General features: G+C 56.9%; 6 protein-coding genes across 6 annotated transcripts; 5 read left to right on the top strand and 1 right to left on the bottom strand.

Annotated features, from left to right (window-relative positions):
* Positions 1-1,493: 1,493 nt before the first annotated feature.
* On the top strand, positions 1,494-2,234 carry SLS55_003953 (uncharacterized protein; the record flags this gene model as incomplete). Its single annotated transcript, XM_066775415.1, has 4 exons — positions 1,494-1,543; positions 1,651-1,757; positions 1,844-2,004; positions 2,049-2,234. The coding sequence occupies 4 exons, from the start codon at positions 1,494-1,496 to the stop codon at positions 2,232-2,234; spliced, it is 504 nt and encodes a 167-aa protein (XP_066633296.1).
* Positions 2,235-3,125: 891 nt separating this feature from the next.
* On the top strand, positions 3,126-5,037 carry MRS6 (Rab proteins geranylgeranyltransferase component A; the record flags this gene model as incomplete). The annotated part of the gene is made up of 4 exons (XM_066775416.1): positions 3,126-3,199; positions 3,270-3,388; positions 3,445-4,512; positions 4,697-5,037. The coding sequence occupies 4 exons, from the start codon at positions 3,126-3,128 to the stop codon at positions 5,035-5,037; spliced, it is 1,602 nt and encodes a 533-aa protein (XP_066633297.1).
* Positions 5,038-5,856: 819 nt separating this feature from the next.
* SLS55_003955 (uncharacterized protein) lies at positions 5,857-7,900 on the bottom strand (the record flags this gene model as incomplete). Its single annotated transcript, XM_066775417.1, has 2 exons — positions 5,857-7,608; positions 7,679-7,900. 2 exons carry the CDS (start codon positions 7,898-7,900, stop codon positions 5,857-5,859), a joined length of 1,974 nt encoding a protein of 657 aa, XP_066633298.1.
* A 627-nt stretch (positions 7,901-8,527) lies between these two features.
* Positions 8,528-10,969, top strand: KIN3 (G2-specific serine/threonine protein kinase; the record flags this gene model as incomplete). Its single annotated transcript, XM_066775418.1, has 3 exons — positions 8,528-8,567; positions 8,618-8,670; positions 8,726-10,969. The coding sequence occupies 3 exons, from the start codon at positions 8,528-8,530 to the stop codon at positions 10,967-10,969; spliced, it is 2,337 nt and encodes a 778-aa protein (XP_066633299.1).
* A 3,372-nt stretch (positions 10,970-14,341) lies between these two features.
* On the top strand, positions 14,342-15,967 carry SLS55_003957 (uncharacterized protein; the record flags this gene model as incomplete). The annotated part of the gene is made up of 7 exons (XM_066775419.1): positions 14,342-14,594; positions 14,645-14,712; positions 14,771-14,942; positions 14,998-15,093; positions 15,145-15,407; positions 15,469-15,562; positions 15,624-15,967. The coding sequence occupies 7 exons, from the start codon at positions 14,342-14,344 to the stop codon at positions 15,965-15,967; spliced, it is 1,290 nt and encodes a 429-aa protein (XP_066633300.1).
* A 76-nt stretch (positions 15,968-16,043) lies between these two features.
* On the top strand, positions 16,044-16,544 carry SLS55_003958 (uncharacterized protein; the record flags this gene model as incomplete). The annotated part of the gene is made up of 2 exons (XM_066775420.1): positions 16,044-16,252; positions 16,307-16,544. 2 exons carry the CDS (start codon positions 16,044-16,046, stop codon positions 16,542-16,544), a joined length of 447 nt encoding a protein of 148 aa, XP_066633301.1.
* Between the last annotated feature and the right edge of the window lie 2,715 nt (positions 16,545-19,259).

Here is a 19,259-nt window from a genome sequence, read left to right on the forward strand (position 1 = left end):
ACCACGTCTGGAGAGGTCGGCCCGAGGGCGCCAAGCAGCTCCGTGCTGATCTTAGCTGGCGCTACCACGCATCCTCAAACTCGTGTATTTGCCGAGGGTTGGCAGGCGATCTCTGGCATTCGCCGGGCTTAGCTTCTGGAAAGTCTGGGGGAACGAGACACGGGTGGAAGCGCTCGCGCAAACTTCGTTGGCGTTGTTCAGGGGTAATGTCGACGAGGAACAGGTAACATTATATTTGACAGTACAAACGTGTAGGATTGCCTCACCGACGAAGTGCACCGGGATTGTGCGATGGATCCTTGGTGCTCCTGTTGTCCAAAGATTTGCATATGGTGTTTGTTTTGGGGAAAAGGAGAGCAATTGCCCATATTACTGACGAATAGCAAAAGCGCTTAGGAAAAACAACGGTTGTTTCTGTTTATGCTGGAGCTGCATACAGGCAGCGGATGCAGATTCGGCCTCTGATGCACTGTACAGACTCCATCGAGGAGGAAGGGGTGTGATGCTCGGACTGATTTGAGCGCTGCAGTCGGACAGGTGGTCAACATACCGTTAAGCCACCATCGGGCCTACTCTAGAAGGTTCCGCTCAGTCAGCTTGACGCCTCCGTCTTCGGTGCAACGAGCGGTCCCGGCGCATCTGCAGCGGCGACCGGCGGTGGAAAACAGGTGAGAGTTGAGACGACTTGGGGTCAACAAAGGAGAGGCGGCGTTTCTGACCTGTGATGGTGAGAAGGATTCTCGAATGCCACCGCGGGTTGCAAATTTTGAGCCCTCCCATGGCTCATACAGGAGCATTACACTCTACTTACATGCGCAATTGAATCCCTGTCTAGCTGGTGCATTTGTGCGAGTACAAACCTGGCGCGTTGGATATTTGCTTCATCTGCACACGTAGGAAAAGTGCAGTGTGCTTTTCCGGGCACAGAGGGATCAAATCTTTGGCAACCCGCGGTGGTGCGATAACCGATCTGATGTAGTCATGCTGGCTCGACAACAGGCCACATTTCGAGGCTAGCCGGCTCGGAGTTTCGGGCAGCGTAGCATGCGGAGGCCCGCCAGCCAATCGGCAGGCGCTGTGAGAGCTTGTTTTTGCCGTGCAGATGTCTGCTACGGGTGTGCGACCAGGCTGTTGTGCTCAACCGTGGGACGGACGCCACGGAGGTAGAACCGATGCGTCGGAAGCACCAGGGAAGTCCCCAGGCGCCTCCATCGCAGCGCATGTATCAGGGCTCGGACATGGTGGTGAGGCGGGATGGGCCCGGAAGCCGAGATGGCGAGCTCGAGCATCGGCCAACCACGTCATCCGCGGGGCAGCGTGATTCCAAATCGCCGCGGTTGAGCTAGGAAGGAGCTCCCCTCCAAGGTGTTCAAATCCGCCGCCGCCGCGCACCCCTCCTCACTCCCCCTTCATTCTCGCACCTCGTCTACTTCGCTCACAGCACCACTACCTACTACACAGCTCAATCCTCTCTCTCAACTCAGTCAATCACAATGGCTCCTCTCAAGGTCGGCGACAAGCTCCCCGAGGGCGTCAAGTTCACGTACGTTCTTTCTATCTCGCCTTGCGCGTCCTCGACTCTTCCCTCACCACCGCCCATGGTTATGGGAAGGAGGGGCGTAAAGGTGCACATGAGCTAACGCTCTACAGCTGGGCTCCCATTCTCGAGGAGGACCCCACCGTCTGCGGTCGCCCTCAGGAATTCGATGCCAACAAGGAATTCGCCGGCAAGAAGGTCGTCCTCGTCAGCGTTCCCGGTGTGTATCCCTCACACCATCGCCCCCACATCCAATCCGATCCTCCGTCGTCTTGGCCCATAACTGCCCAACTGACGTCGTTGTAGGCGCCTTCACCCCCGGCTGCCAGGCCTTCCACGTCCCTCCCTACATTCAGAAGCTCGACGAGTTGAAGACCAAGGGTGTCGATGCGGTTGCCATCATTGCCTTCAACGATGCCTTCGTCATGAACGCGTGGGGCAAGGTTAACAAGGCCAAGGAGCCCGTCGTAAGTCTGGTCTCTGTGGATTGCCAGGCTTTCATTTCTGATAGGATTACCAGTACTTCCTCAGCGACGACAAGACCCAGTTCTCGAAGAACTACGGCTGGCAGGCGGGTATGGGTGACCGCAACGGCCGCTGGGCCATGGTCATCGAGAAGGATGGCACCATCTCCTACTCTGAGAACGAGCCCAACCCTGGCCAGGTCACGGTGAGTGCCGCTCGCGCCCCTTTGTAGACCCGCTTTGAGATGCGCACGTACGATTCCTGCCAGAAGAAAGAGACTAACGAGTGGTGTCTCAGGTTTCGGGTGCCGATGCTATCCTTGCGAAGTTGTAGGTTTTTTTTTGAGAGTCAAAGATGGCATCATGTGGGCTCAAGGATGCCCATGATGGTCTGATAGAAGCGGGGTTTACCATGGATGATACCTAGCCTGGCGCCGAAATCTGGCCCGAATGACAGGGCATACAATGATTACAATCTAGACATACTTCAAAACAAGAAGCTAGAAAGGCTGTGTCCGGAAAAGTGACAGTGACACGTTCAAGTGAAAACGCCATGCACAATGTGTCATGACGGGTGATTCGAGACTACGAAAGAGACGGAAACAAAACTAGCAGCGGGGCATGTACGCCCACATTTTGAAAAATAGGTTGTAAAGGCGGCCTACCTCTGCGCGAACGCCATGAAATTCTGTCATATCGCGACCTGCGCAAGCTTACGCATCAATGGGTCAACTCAATAGTGGCTTTGAGCGAGAAATAGCATAGGTTTTCCCGAGTCCCTGCTGGAAAAAAGCGACGGTGGCTTTGGAGGTATGTAGCGTCACAAACGAACCGCTTCTTTCAGGTGAAATCCAGAGCAGCAGATACAGGACGAATCGTGCGTCTCCCGCACTTTGAAATGGCAAACAATGAAGATGCCGGACGTCCGCAACACTCATGTGAGGTGCGCTGCGGACGAAAAGCGCGGTTGGAGAAGAGAAGGAGCAGTTTCCGCGTCGCGGGGATTTTTGCGCGTCGAGCCGCTGAGTCAGCTCGTTAGCGCGACGCGACCGCCTCTCCTCGACGCTTGTGACCTTCCCATGTGCCCATCTCCGCTCCCCACCACCGAGCAACCTTCTGTCGCCATGGAGAGCCTCAGTGAAACTCGCTGGGACGTGCTCATCGCCGGTACTGGCGTCGAGCAGTCCCTCCTTGCACTGTAGGTCTCCATCCGCCCGCCTGGTTCCTTCAAGCTATGCAAATTCTGACTGACGTAGCGCTTCGTGAAGAGCTCTATCACGCTCCGACAAGAAAATCCTACATGTTGACAAGAACGACTTCTATGGAGGACCCCAGGCGGCTTTCAGCTTGCAAGAGGTAGAGGCTTGGGCGAAGAGGGTCAACGAAGGTGCGTTTCAGCAATAATCCGCACTGCGGCAGTGCCACGTTCACTGACGTTTGTAGACGAAACCAAGTCGTCGTTGTTCCGCCATGCCTCCATAACCCAACCCACGCCCGCCGAGCCGGCTGAAGACGGCCCCAAGCTTGGCTTCTCGAGATCTTATAGTCTTGCGCTGGCCCCGCAGCTGTTGTATAGCCGCTCTGCCATACTTCCCACGCTGGTATCGTCGAAAGTCTACCGGCAAGTCGAGTTCCTGGCAGTCGGTAGCTGGTGGGTATATTCTTCAAACACCGAGTCTCAGGCGGAACCATCGGATGGATCTGAAGAGGGCCCTCGGTCCGTTGGACGCTTGACAAAGGTTCCGAACGGCCGCGAGGACATCTTTTCCGATGAGAGCATCGACTTCAAGGCGAAACGGCTTCTCATGAAGTTTTTGCGCTTCGTCGGCGATTACGAGAGCCAAGAGGAGGTTTGGCTGGATTACCGTGCCGTATCCTTCGCCGACTTCCTTTCGGACCACTTCAAGATCCCCAAGGACATGCACGGGCCGCTATTGGCGTTGACCCTGTCTTTGGAAACACCCGAGAAGACCACCACGGAGTACGCGCTGCCGCGGATCGCGAATCATCTTCGGTCGATTGGCGTGTTCGGCCCGGGCTTTGCCTGCGTCATTCCGAAGTGGGGCGGCCTTGCAGAAATTTCTCAAGTCGCTTGTCGCGCTCAGGCTGTTGGCGGTGGTATTTATGTCCTCGGACAAGGCGTTGCCAGCGTCAACACTGACCCCGATACTTCCACTGAAGCCAGCGAGGATGCTTCCGAGGCCAGAGTCTCAGCACAGCTGACGGAGGGTGACAACATCTCCACGAGATGGATCGCTGGTTCAGATGACGACCTTCCATCTCACGTAGAGTCTCCGTCTACTGAGGCTGTCGCCTGCTCCAGAAGTATCTCCGTTGCCTCGTCTACCCTGAAACAACTCTTTCCTCCATTGGCTGAAGGTGCTCCTGCGCCTGCTGGTGCGGTAGTGTCATTCCCTGCCGGCAGCCTGAATGTGGAGGGTAGTACTGAGCACCCGCCAGTGTATGTTTTCGTTCACTCGAGCGACACTGGCGAGTGCCCAGCAGGTCAAAGTAAGTTTTTCCACCTCTCTTGCACTTCATCCCAACACAGCCAACATGATGAACAACACGAATACTTATCTACATTGTCTGCAATTCCATTGAAGATAATTTCCTCTGACAACCTGACATTGGCTCCATTCCACACCATTGTGTTTCACAGCTTTTGTCAGACCAAAGCTAACAAAGCTTCCAGCCGTCCTCTACGCTTTCGCCTCTCCCTCAGGCGAAGAAGGTGTCAAGCTCCTCAACGCCGCCGTCGCCGCTCTTCTCCAGAGCATCGAGGGAGAAAGCACGCCCAAGATCCTGTGGTCCGTGCACTACGAGCAGTATTCGCGCAGTGGCAACGATGCGCCCGCCACCACTCACGACAGCATCGTAGCCTTCCCTCCCCCCTCGTTGGATCTCAAGTTCGACGACTCCATGCTCGACCACGTCCGCACCATGTGGGAGAAGATCATGGGCGACGAGGCCGACCCGAACTTTTTCATGAGGTTCGAGGACCGGGAGGAGATTGATGATGACGATTACGAGTGATGTGCATGATTGTTTTTTTTCGGGCACGGCAGCGTGCTTTGGTGTCGTCGGATCCGATTTAGACTGCTTTGGTAACTTGAGCGTAGCACGGTTTTAGACACGTAGTTGAAATGAAGTAACATGAACATACTCTTACATCTCTATCTCAACATGATCAGCGAAGTAGTTGTCGATTATGTATGTACCAGATTAAGGGCTGAGATATGATTTGCAGCACAGCGGGAGATCAGCATCCATGCATGAGGAGATCTCAGATGTCTCGTCGAGACAGCGCGCGGAGAACCGGGGTCGCCGCGCTCTGCGAGATCGAACACGCACGAGCTGGGTGGGGGAACTAGCGGACAACAACGTTTGACGCTGGAGAACGAACACTCGGGAATCTCTTCCCCCCAACACTCACAAACCACGTATCACACCACAAGCCGAGCCGCAAACTTCCCGTCCGTCATACGAAATAGTGTCAGTTGAGATCCATTCATTCATCATCCACTCGTTTTTTTGCTCGTTCGCGCCGTAGTAGGTAGGTAGGTAGCACCGGCGTCGAGCTAGCCCAACTCGCTCTATATCTCTTTTCCCCGACGTTCTAATCCCCGATCCAAGAAGATGCCGAGACCAGACCAGACCAAGCGATGACGGGAAGAAGGGAGGGAGGAGGAGGCATAGGTGTGTATGTAGGAAGCCATTTGCAACGCCGATTCCTCCTCTCCACGTCGAATCTCAAAAGACTTGATACGAGAGACACGCAATGGATGGATGCTACTATGCACAGCCCCCCAACCAGGCCCAACCAAGCCCCAATCCAAAATCACCACGCCCTTCTCAGGCATCCAGCTTGAGGCTGTCCAGCAACCGGTCGATCTTGCCGAGCAGGATCTGGTAGTTGATGGCGTCCTGGGCGAATTCGTCGCCGGCGATCTCGCCATCGAGCGTCCTGATGACGGGAGCCTGCGCCTGCGCGGCCTTCAGATCCGCGCCATCCGACGACGCTGCCTCCCTCGTCTCGCCCGTCGTGGGTGGCGGCGGCGCCTCTCCCGCATCTCCGTCCTTCTGCGCCGCGACGGCGGCGGCGACGGCGTTCGGGTCCAGCTCGCCGTCCTCGTCCATCATCTCCTCGAGGCCGGAGTCCTCGAAGCGCAGGCGGAAGCGCTCGGAGAGGTAGTAGCGGATGTCGTCGACGAGCTCGACCGTGTCTGTTTCCTGGCGGGCGTGGACGCGGGCGGCGCTCTCGCGGACGAGCTCGGCGAAGTCGGGGTCGTCGACGTAGCGCTCGAGGCGGTTGGCGAGGTAGCGGGCGCCGAACTCCTCGAGGCGCTGGACGCGCGTGTCCCAGCCGGCGCGGATGACGTCGTAGATGTCGAGGGGCTGCTGCTCGTCGTCTTCTGGGAAGGCGGTCTCGCCGCGCGGGTTTTCGGCCTCGACGATGGATGTGTTGCCGTTGCCGAGGGTGCTGATGATTTGCGCGGCGCGCACCTTGAGCTTGTCGAGCCAGAGGAGGTCGGCGGTGAAGAGGACATCGATGGCGACGTCGAGCGGGAAGTCGGCGCGCTCGGTGTAGAGGAAGGTGAGCACGATTTCGAGCACGCGCGGCGTGCAGTCGATCGGGATCACTTGGAGGTACGGCGTCTGCTGCGCTTCGCGGAAGCCGGAGCTGAACATGGTTTGGAAGAACTCGGAGCGGATGAGCATCGCGCGGTGGACCGGGTAGAGGACGGACTTGCGTGGCTGGCGCTGCCGCGAGGGCGAGCGTGACCGCGCGAGGGGGCCGATGGGGATGCCGTTGAGAGGGCCGAGGGTGTTGCGGACCTTGGGCTCGTCGGAGTCCGGGGTGGATGGCGCTGGAGTCCCTTCATCGTCCTCTTCTTCGTAGTCTTCGTCCGCCCGGAGGAGGACGTCTGCGAATATCCGATTGTCCCGATCCCACTTTACACTGTCCGCCTTGTCCGTATCGAGGGTGATCTTGTGCTTCAGCACGTGTTCTTTGAACCAGTCTTCGATCTGATCTCTTCCCCTGTTGACTTCATCCTGGCGGCGTTGGCGAGCTAACCGGCGGTCATTGCTTTCGAGGATGTGTTGGAAAAGGTGGTCGATTTGGAGCTTCTTGCCCAGCTTATCTATGCCCGTCAGGATGATCTGCTCTTCTTCCCCATCCCCGAAATCCGCCTTGACTTCCGAAAAGTATAGATAGCGAATGACGGCTTCTAATGATTGGGCCGCAATTTTATCTGAAGAGAAGTTGGTCGTCTTGGTGTCCGGGGCTTCGGCAAGCTTTTTCGCAAAGTACGGTGATCTCGCCGAAAGAATGAACTTGTGCAGAGACAGTTCCCTATCCGCGGCGACCACTGTGATATCCGAGGTGTTCGGTGTTTCTCTTGTGAGAAGAGAAGTGACGTGGGCAGCGAATGGCTGAAGCGGGTCGGTAGACTTCGAGTAGTCATAGGACAGAAGAAGGTTACGGATGCGGTCGTTAAGGGCGTTGTACAGGCATCGCTCGCCTTGGAATGTGTCGCGTTCGCAGAGGGCGCCTGACTCAAGGAGATGGCGCACGACTTCATAGTGGCCACACAGACTAGCCTGAGACAGAGCACGAACTCAGTCAACCAATGGGTGGGTGGGTGAGTGGCAGGGCAAGTGGCGAGTATACCAGAATCAGGGGGGTGTAGTCGAATTGGTCTCGAGCATTGATATTAACACCCTTGGACAGCTGCTCCTGGCAGAGCTTCAGGTCGCCGCGACGGCAGGCATCGCAAAGCAGACGGAAATCGTCGCTGAGGTCGAGCGGATTGTCCTCCTTCAACTTGCCGGCGCGAATGGCCTGGTTCTCCTCGTGGAGAGCGGCCTCGAGCTGGTGCTTCGGGACGACCATTCTGGCGGAAGGTTGCTGGCGCAGGGAAGTGGAGATGCAGGTGCTGCAGGAAAGCACTTGGGCGTGGAGGGGAGGGTGGCGTATCGCGTCTCCGGCCATGCACGAGCGATGACATAATCCAGGACAGCACAGCGCCGCGTGGGCAGAGGCCGCGGTGCCTGACAGCTTGCCTGCGGCGGATCAATCTGGACGGCAGCAAGGCAGAGGTGAGCTGGCGCCGGGGGCACGGCGCGGACGTGGCATTGGGCCGGCTTCAGGGTTGGTGCAGCGCATCGTGGCGCCTTTGTTGTGCTTTTCGTCGCGGCAGGCACATGGAACAGTGTGATGGGGAGAATCGGCAGCTGCAGCCCCGCCAGGCTTGGGACATGGATCCATGACGCACGGCTGCGCGCTAGCGACGGTTGCGACGCAAGCGCCGAGCACGTGACCCGCTGCCCCGGCGACCGTGTTTACCAGCAGGCCCTTGACTTCTAGCTCTCGTTCTCCGGCCGCCAACCACTACTTCTCTCCCGCTCCCGCATCCCGCCTCCACCACACCATCCCACGACAGCATGTTTTGAGAGCGTCACCGCATCTTCTCCGTCACCTCTAACCCAATACCCAAACAGCAATACCACTCCAGACACCATGTCTGACGACGACAAGTACGATGTCCTGGAGAAGATCGGTACGTCGCCTGGAATGCTCCCCTTCGATCCAATTGCTGATCCGCTGCAGGCCAGGGCTCCTTTGGCATCATCCGTAAGGTGCGGAGACGCTCCGACAACTATGTGTGTTTCCCAATTGCGCCGGCGCCCCTCCCCTCGCTTCTCTAACCGCTGCCAGGTCCTGTGTCGCAAGGAGATCAGCTACTCGAAGATGTCGCAGAAGGAGAAGGAGCAGCTCCAGGCAGAGCTGTCCATCCTCAAGGAGCTGCGCCATCCCAACATTGTCCAGTACATTGATCGCGTCCACCTGAAGTCGTCGCACGACCTTCACGTCTACATGGAATACTGCGGCAATGGCGACCTCGGCGCCGTCATCAAGCGCCTCAAGGCCAAGCGCCAGGTCGCCGATGAGGAGTTCGTCTGGAGCATATTCTCGCAGCTGTGCACCGCTCTCTACCGCTGCCACTACGGCCAGGATCCGCCCGACGCTGGCCGCAACGTTATGGGGCTGGGCAATGACGCAGTCCCGGTCAAGGAAAAGCAGAGGCACATCATGATCCTCCACCGTGACCTCAAGCCCGAGAACGTCTTCCTTGGCGAGGACAATTCCGTCAAGCTCGGCGACTTCGGTCTGTCCAAGATCATGCAGTCGCACGACTTTGCTTCCACCTACGTTGGCACTCCTTACTACATGTCGCCTGAAATTTGCATGTCGGAAAAGTACACCGCGTCCTCGGACATCTGGGCCCTGGGTTGCATCATGTACGAGCTTTGCGCTCAGAAACCCCCGTTCGACGCAAAAACGCACTTCGACCTTATCCAGAGAATCCGCCGCGGATCGTTTGACCCCATTCCTAACGTTTATTCTCCGGAACTGAAAAATGTCATTGCGAGCTGTCTGAAGGTTGACTACACCAAGCGGCCTGAGACGATGCAACTGCTCAACCTTCCCATCATGAAGCTGATGCGTAAGGAGCAGGAGGTTGTGCACATGGGTCAGTTGTTGAAGCGCGAGCGTGATGCGACGAAGCTGCTCGAGAAGGAGCTGAAGGACAAGATCGCCATTCTGGAGAAGGAGAAGGACGATATCCGCGTGTCAGTCGACAACCAGTTGCGCCGTGAGTGGGAATTGAAGGCACGCCTGGAGATCGACAGTCACATCAACACCGAGCTGGAACGCCTCCGGAAAACTTTCGATGACGAGGTCAACAAGCGTGCGACGGAAGAGGTCGAGCGCCGCATGCATGCGTTCAAGCTGCAGCAGAGCGCCGCAGCAGTTCCTTCGTTTACGCCTGCGCTGGAGGCGGCTCAGTCTATCAGCACCGTCGGAGAGGCTTCGGACTTCCCGTCGCAAACTGACATCTCCTCATTCTCCCTTGAGGAGTCGCCCGTTCGGCCTCAGAAGCCCAGGGCAGCCACGCCCGAGAAGAGGCCCGCCAGGTCTGGATTCCAACGTGCCCACACCACGGCTTTCAACGAAGTCGCTGCTTCGCCCATGGACATCCAGATGGCAGATCCATCTCCAGGCCCCATCTCTCTGGCTGGTCTCAGCTTGAGCCCTCGCCGCAACGCACTGATGAACGCCGAGCCTAAGACGCGCCGTAACATCTTCGCTGCCGCCGCCGAGCGCCGGGAGCCCAGCAACGTGACTGCGCCGGCCTCGCCCACTCGTTGCACCAGCCCTACGGTGGTCGAAGACGAGATGGAAGATGACGACCTTCCCGCGCTGCCATCGCCCACCCGCCCCCGCAGCACCAATGGCGGCGCTCGCAAGAGCCCCGAAAACGATCCCTTCAAGGTTCTCGCCGCCAACAACGCCCCGAACCCGGCATCGCACCTCTTCACTCGCCGCAACTTGCAGGCCCGCAACGGTCCTGCGCCGAACCGCAACCCCTCGGCGCCTAACCTCACCCGCCTGGGCGGAGCTCCCGCTAACCGTCCTCGCCCGACCTCGACCGTCCCCGTGGTCGCCACGTCTCCCGCTCGCAAGCGCACCAAGGTGCCCAGCTTTGGAGAAGTTTCACCCATTCGCAAGAACAGCACGGGTAGCATTGACGTCGCCGACGCCGGCTTTGCGCGTGACACGGCAGCGACGGCTCTCCGCAGCAAGAAGGGCGCCAACACAGCTCTCCGCCAGAAGGCCGCCACCGCGACCAACATAAGCACTACATCCTCCAACCTGTCGGGCCGTACGCTGGTCGAGCTGGCACAGGGCAAGGCGTCCTTGACGGACGACCGCCGTAGCAGCAGCTCGAGCAACATCACCATCGGCGAGCTCAGCGAGAACCTCCCTGGGCGCAAGAAGAACAGCAGCGCGCTTCTGGCAACTGCCGCCCCGCAGTGGGACCCGGAGAGTGCGGACGCGCCCAGTCCCTTCATCAAGAAGAACACTGGAATCGCAATTGCTGCTGTTTTGAGATAGATGCAACGACATACAACGACCTTTTACTTGCCCCTCGCCGCAGGCAAACTCTAATGACGATTGCGGCGTCCGATCCTTACGACGACCACATTTTCCTTTGTCATTTTCTTACCCACTCTTCTTCACTTCTGCTGGGCAGTGCAGGCATTATGGGATGGCGTTGTTTTCTTCTACTTTTCACATCTTTGCCCCGAGCTGAGAAATCGCTTGCAGGGCTGGCTGTTTTTGGTTATTCTTCTCTCTCTTTCTTCTCGGTCGGGGGCTCTTGGATACTCTCTAGTGCAGAGTTTGATTCCTCTTTTGGTAACGAGTAACGGAAGTCTTTTTTTGGGAGGAGGTTACATGTGTGCGGTTCTACGGCACCCACCACCCTCTCACTTTTTTCTTTCTCCTTTCTTTCCTGCCTGCCGCCTTTGCAGATGGGGCGGGCTTGAGGCGTTGTTGGATAACTGTGGATATGGGATATGCCGCGGGTGCAAAAAGGTTCATCCACCGGTTGTTTTTTTGTTTTCATTTTCTTTTTTAACTCTGGAAACCTACGCTGGACTGGGTATTGCTACTCTACTCTCAAGTGAGGAATGACATAGTACTTCAAATCTCTGGTGCACGCGTGTTTGGTTGGTGATTGGCTGGATTGTGTGTAGTTGGACGTGAAGCTGGACAATGCGTACTCCGTGGACAGTAGCGGGCGGGAGGGAATCTGGGTCGCGCATGAGCCCACCCACTCATGGTGGTGCCGCGACATAGGTAGAGAGCATCTGGAACCATACATAGGTGAGTGACGGACATCGTTCGTCATCGTCATTGCTTTCTCGTTGCAGAAGAACGAGCGTCCGGCAGGCAGCGGTGGGGTCGCTCATCATCTTCGAGCGCCGCCCGCCGTCTTGACATCTGGGAATGTCATTCTTTCATTGATTCCCAAATCCACATACACATAGAGTGAACTTCTTCCTTCCGAACAAGCCGCCGCCGGTGTGGGACGTGTCAATGGTAAGTGAGTGAGTGAGTGAGCTCGAAATTGATGAGGCGGCCGCTGGGAGGAAGGAGGGCGAGAGAAGCACGGCGGCGGTGGAGAGGTAGGTAGGAGAAAGGAGGTGAGAGAGTAGATAGGTAGCGTAGTGTGACGGACAGAGACCTAGGGTGGGTGAGTAAGTGAGTGAGTGAATTCACCATCACCGATAGGCAAACTGCTGCGGAGGTGAGAGAGGGTTTGTGCATATAGTGCGTGCAATTAAGGTGAGAGAGAAGGTTGCAAAAAAGAAGAAGAAGCAAAAAACAAGCACCCGGAAAGGTGACACTCCTAATATCACAGGGCAAGCTTGAAACCTGGCTTGATGCAGTGACCCAACAGAACGAGGTAGTAGCATCGTGAGAGAATCGAACCTGGAACCTGCTTCAAGGTGTTCACCTAGTCTGCACCGGAGTGCTCGTTGAAAGGGAGCTTCGCTTTGGCGGATTATATATTGCAGGGGGGGTTAATCGATCTTTGGGTGCGCGCGCGGCGGGCCGGTCGCTGTCTGGAGAGGGCCGCTTGCTCGGAGAGGTGCGGACTGCTCTCTTCTGGCATTGCAACTACCGTGGCTGCCGCTGCCGACCACTGTCGCGGTTTTTCGTGGTGTTGCATGGCAACTGGTCGCGTCCACGCGCTCCGCCCCGTCGCATCACCACCACCACCTTTACGCGTGCCTACCAACTACCTTGTGGCAACCATACCTCGCTCATCGTCTTCCAGTGCCACTCACCTCCACCCGACCGCGACTTCCGCCGGCCATTTCACTCCCGCAACCCGGCCGCGACATCGGGACGTCTCCGCCAACCCTCGGCCGCCTGTTTCTTTACCCGATCTCTCGTTCACGTCCTCGTCGTCTCCCGCATACTCTTCACTCCCTCACGGCAGCCGCCATCGCGTGAACACCATGGCGTCGGGTAGCGACAGAGAGGATGCGCGGGCGTGAACGCGGTCATGGATGAGGCGGACAACATGACGAGGGCGGGCAATGCCGAGATGGGCGTCTTGCTGTGGCTGCGAGGGAAAAGGTAAAAGGGTGGTGGAGGAGGAGGGCCGCGGGTCCCTGTCCTCCTCCTCCTCCTGCTCCTCCTGCTCTTCCTGCTCTTCCTTGTTTCTTCTACTCTCTCTTCTTCTCCTCCGTCTGCGAGTGATGTCGAAGGGCAGCAACATTACGCACTATCATCTGACGAGGCTATCAGAGAGTTTGAAGACCGCGGGCGAGAAAGCCGTGGGAAAGAGAAGTTCAAGGGTTTGCTGAACGATTCTCCTTTTCGGTGTTTCTTCTTCCTTCCCATCTGCTGACTTCTTTGCATTCTCTCTCCCGATGGCGAAAAAGAAGACAGGTCGTCAAGGCGGCCTGGGACTGTCATTTTTGCTGCATCCAAGATCGATGTTGATAGAGCTGCAAGTTTGCCACAGGTTGCAGGCCGCAACATTGACTACACTACCCGCTCTCCAATACTAGAGCTTGGAGCTGCTGGATCGATACGCAGTTGAGAGATAATTGGGAAGAATAACGCGCGCCGCGATTCAGGAAAGAGATGGTAAAGCCATGTGACGTGTATGGCGTTTGGAATGGGAGATGGTCTGCAGACGCCACAGCACAAGTTGCGTACGCGTGTAGTCTTTCCCTGCTTATATTGCATGCGCAGACTAAGATGGAACGCATCCGTCCAATACAATTGTAGTACGTAATGCCGCGATAGTTATCCGACGCCGTAGGTTGAAACACCGTGTTTGCCGCGTTGATCAAGCCTCGTATGCAAGGGAGCCGGTTACTGAATGGTTGAAGATGCGGCAAGGTGTTCCGGAGAATGTCATTCGTGATTTGCTGCAGGGTCCGGCAGATGGCGCGGCACTTTGCTGTTTGCATAGGAATGAGTTGGAAGTAGAGCGATAGAATCCAACATGTATGATTCTTGACATCGTGAAATTCGATTCTATTGTCTCATACAGCCGGACTCACTCAAAACCGAAGTAGGCTCTTCTGGTTATATAATGCGTGGTTCATCTGCGGCGTGGTCGTGCTTTGGAGGGGTGTTTTCGCCATTTCGTGGACGTCTGTTGTGATCGCCTCACCCTGTTCAACCCCTCCACTTTTAGACGGTTGTACCATTGGCCCCTCCGATGCCGAAATCAAGCAGCGGAAAGGCCAACCACGCTCAGGCAAATTTCGTGTAGAATTGTCAATTCAAGCCTAGTTGGAGCCGGAAAGTCAAAAATATTTATACAGTCTTTGGCGACGCATTTTTCTGTTCTTTCCCGAGCGCAAGCCGTACCACAAGCACCGACGTTACTTTTCTCATTGCAAAACAAACCACTTTCGTCTCTACCTTGTTGCCTCTTGGTTACGTGTCGTCGGAATGCATTGGCGGCAACCATTTAGTGGTCGCGCCGATGCGCAGGACACGGTGGTGGAGAGCCAGAGGAAGGAGATCCCTGGAGGGAGCTCTCAGTTTATTGGCGAGAAGGGGGGCAACGATGCGCCGCCTACTTATCAGGATGCGTCTGGTGCGCCCGTCGAGAACAATTCCCCGTTGGGATATTCGGTCGGCCCCGTCACGATTACCCTGCTGAACATCACCATGATGATTGGCGCTGGCATCTACTCTACACGTACGTCCTGCGCACCAGTTGAGACAGAGCGTTACACTGACAGTTTCAAGCATCCTCGATTCTGTCGAACACTGGCTCTGTTGGTGTCAGTCTTGTCTACTGGACGCTTGGTTACTTGGTTGGTCATCTATTATCCGAAGGAACAAACGAACAGCGGCTGATTAGTGGCTACGCAGATGTGTCTTGCATCGGGAGCCGTCTACCTCGAATTCACCGCCTACTTCCCCAGTCGATCCGGCTCCGAGGTCGTCTTCCTCGAACAAGCCTACCCTCGTCCCTCGTGGCTCTTCCCGACAACATTTGCGGTCCAAGCCGTGATTCTCTCGTTCGGAAGTGCAAACGCTACTGGTAAGTGGACCTGGTGGACATGGTTTCACACACGAAGGCTGATGCGGGACGACAGTCATGGCCAACTACCTGATTGCCATTTCCGGGCACGAAGGAACGGATTGGCAGATCAAAGGCACTGCTCTGGCCTGCTACACTATTGCTACTTTGAGTACGACCACCCCAAATCCTCGCTTCGTTTCCAGACACTGACGCAACACAGCTCTTGTGTTCAACACCAAGTACGCCTACTGGTTCTCCAACGCTGTCGGCATCGTCAAGATTTGCACCCTGCTCTTCATTGTCCTCACCGGCTTCGTCGTTTTGGGTGGTAACACCAAGGTCGAGGATCCCAAGGCCAACTTCCGAGATCCATGGTCCGGCAGCAGCAATGCCTCGGCGTATGGCATGACCATTGCTCTGTACCGTGTCCATTTCTCGTATGGTGGGTACAACAACGCTTTCAACGTTGCCAATGAGGTTAAAGTATGAAGTCCTGCCCCGCTGCATCCGAAAGAGGACTTTGACTGATGACGAGTTCTGGTAGAATCCCGTCAGGTCGCTCAAGATCTACGCTACTGTCGCTCTGACCACAGTCTACATTCTGTACATGTTTGCCAACGTTGCCTTCTTCGCTGCCGGTGAGTAGATCAGGACATCTGGAAGGCTAGGCGATCAACCTGACAGTATCTCCCATCACAGTCCCCAAGGAGGAGCTCGAGAACTCCGGCCTCACGGCCGCCAGCCTGTTCTTCACCGCCGTCTTCGGCGACAGCAAAGCCGTCCGCGGCCTCAACTTCCTCATCGCGCTGGCCTCGTTCGGCAACATGATCGCCGTCATCGTCGGCCTATCCCGACAAATCCGAGAGTGCGGCCGTCAAGGTGTTTTGCCGTGGACCACATTCTGGGTTTCCACCAAGCCTTTCGGGACGCCTCTCGGGCCATATGCCGTTATCTGGACCATGACCGCCCTGATGATTCTGGCCATCCCCGCCGGCGATGCATTCACTTTCGGTAAGCGCTCGTCACAAGATGACGCGGTGTGAGTTGCAGGCCCGCTGACAATATCGACAAACAGTCAACGACCTGGGAACGTTCCCGGCGGCGGCATTCAATCTGGCCATGGCCGTCGGCATCTACGTCGTGCGCTGGCGCAGACGCAAGGCCGCCCTGCCCGCGCCCGAGTTCAAGGCGTGGCACGTCGTCATCGTCTTCAACATCCTCATCCAGCTGTACATCCTCATCATGCCGTGGTACCCGCCGGCCGGCGGCCAGTACGCCGGCGACGTCAGCTTCTGGTATGCTACGTACGCCGTCGCCGGCATCGCAATGTAAGCAGTTCCTCCCCTTCTCCCATATGTGCGCAGAGTTTGACGCCGGTGTAGCTTGCTCATTTGCGCCCTCTACTATTGGCTTTGGGCTGTGCTCCTTCCCAAGTGGAAAGGCTACCAGTTGCGCCAGGAACTCGTTGTTCTTGACGATGGCGCTCAGAGTAATCGTCTCCGAAAGGTTCCGAATGCTGAGGTCGCTGAGTGGGATGCTACGCATGATACGGCTGGGCGGCCTACTCAATCGTCGTCTTTTACTACCAAGCTTTCTTCAGTCACGGAGACTGCGGTCTAAAATGCCAGGAGATGGTGCTTCTTGCGAAGAGATGCGAGGGCTCAGGGAATAGACATGGCGAAAAAAATCCGGATAGTACATCTTTCATGACTGTTGACTGTATTGCTTTCCTGTATCGATATTACATCTCCTTTCGCCTTCTCGTGACGATGCACTGGCTCCGACTCACCCGATCCATCCGCTCAATAGTGAAGAATTCATTCGTCGACGAGGAGCTCGCGTCGAAGATGTAGTTGCCGCTGGATTAGAAGAGATGGCAAACAGTGACGACCATATCAGCCAATTAGAGACCTTTACCGCAGACCACGGCCAGTCCGAAAAGCCATAACTTTAGGGAGTGGGTCAAAATCAGCCTGATAGCTGTAATGGCTGGGCGCCGTGCAGGTTGAGGAGATAAGGCAGAATACTGGTTGCATGATCTGCCACGTCGGCCGAATGCTTAGATCTCAATCAACTCCTTGCCTGGAAAGTGGGGTCCGAAGCACCGAGGATCCCTGTTGTGCGATGTGGCAGCTATTTAAAGTGTAGTACATGTGAGGGGTAAGATAAATGAATGATTGGTGACACCATTTGGGGGCCAACGAGGCTATAGGCACCCGCCGCCCGTATAAGCACTCGCCCTCTCGCCTTGCGAACGAGGCTCTCGACCTTCTTCAATTCCTCCTTCGGTTGCGCGCATTCTTATGTTCAGCTTTTGGGCACGGCAATGCTGGCTGCTGGTCGCCACGCTCTTGGTGAGCTGCGCCGCAGCCAGCGCCGCATACATTGAACGAAGAGCTAACGAGCAGTTTCGGCCTTGGAGCGCAGCCGGAGAAAACCTATGTGGCATGTCCGACCAGCGAGGTACGTATCGATCGAAATGATGAAATTCGCATACTGAGAGGCCGTGGCAGTTGCCATTGTTGGAGACCAGATATTTTTCATGAGCGGCATGTATCACTTCGTCGGAGACGCTGCTGCAGCACCCAAGCAGAGCCTCTTTACCCTACGGTTGAACGAGAGCTTCTCCGTCAGTGGTCTCATCACAGGCGACCAACTTTACTCGAGCGACCTGCCGTCCGACGTATCCTGGGACACCACATCAGGCGTCTTCTTCTACGACAACGCGACCTTGTATGTGTTCTCTGGTCTCCCGGACTCTGACATAAGTCCAACCGACCGACTTTGGGCATACAATGTCTTGGACAGCCGCTGGGAGGAAGTTGGGGTGAGTGGAGGAAAGTACCAGCATGGTAGTCGGCGCGCAGCGCTGCATGCCAGCATTCCCGGCGCCGGTTGCTCTTTTCTCTCAGGAGGTGATGAGGGCGATACCCCAGGCATCCTTCGATTCAATTCCAGCAATCCTGCCGCTTTGACGTTGGAGAACGACACGTCGTTTTCATACAGCGATTTCGGATCGGCCGGGCCGTTGAGAGGAGAGGGCGAGCTGGTCTTTGTTCCCGTCGGAGAGCAGGGTATCTTGGTCAGCATTGGCGGATATAATGTATGCACCTCGTGTCACATCAACCGCGGTGCTGGGCTAATGTTTCCTTTCAAACAGACGGCCGAGAAAGGATCCGAGTACGGCGATAACTTTCCATGGGATGATACTCCAATAACAACTGCCGACGTTTACGACATCTCCTCCAGGAAATGGTACAGCGTGGACACCAGCGGAGGGGCGCCTCACAGTCGCGTTTTGTTCACCTCTTGGATGAACCCCGCTCCCGACCGCAGTTGTACACCATCACCATCTACGGCGGCTGGAATCTATCCGCCTACAAGTCATTCGAAGACATATGTGAGGACACACACCCTTTCCTCCAAGCAACCATAACTAGCTAAGCTCCCAGTGAGGCTCAGACGTCCTCAGTCTCCCATCCTTCACCTGGATCAAGATAAACGACACCAACAACATGGAAAAAATCGAAGGCGGCGCGGGCTTCGGCCGCCACAACAGCCGCGATCTGACATGGCGGGAGGACAGCGGCTTCGTCATCGGCGGCTTCGTCAGAAACAACACCGCCGACGCCGACGCCAACATCAACGTGCAAGAGTGCAACTCGCTCTTCGCCCCAATCCGGCTGCTGAACCTCACCAGCTACGCCTGGCTGAACAACTACGACCCCAACAACACCAGCCCGTACCGCGTCAACTCGCAGATATACAGTGTCATCGGCGGAGGGTACGTAGCCTCCCCAGCCCTCCCTTCCACACCCGGCCGCTCGCTCGCCTCTCCCCTCCCCCGTCTTCCGCTGACGACGAACGATGGCCCCCAGTCCTACCGGCGGCGCCACAGCATCCGCTCCCAGCGGCGGATGGGCTTCGTCCAACGCCGCGCTGCAAACAATATTCAGCAAACACTTCGCCGTCCCGGCCGCGCCGACCAACCTCTTTGCCCAGGCCGCCGCCGCCGGCGCCGTCACGGGCAGCAGCCCCAACAGCACGTCAACAGCACGTCAACAGCAACGCCGTCGACGCCGTCCAGCTCGTCGACCACATCCGCCAGCACCATCGCCGGCGCCGTTGTCGGCGCCGTTGCCGCGACCGCGCTGGTCGCGGGCGCGGTGGCGTTGTTCTGCGTGCGCAGGTATAAGCGGCAGTCGTCGTCGGCCGTGGGACGCATGAGTGGTGGTGGAGAGCAGAAGAGCGATGGTGATGGGAGAGGCGGGTCAGGTTCGGACGATCAGCAGCGGTGGCCGGTCGAGGAGTTGGAGGGCTCGCATGGGGCCGCGA

This window comes from Diplodia seriata (genome assembly GCF_021436955.1).
Source record: "Diplodia seriata strain FDS-637 chromosome Unknown scaffold_4, whole genome shotgun sequence".
NCBI classification, from domain to species: domain Eukaryota; kingdom Fungi; phylum Ascomycota; class Dothideomycetes; order Botryosphaeriales; family Botryosphaeriaceae; genus Diplodia; species Diplodia seriata.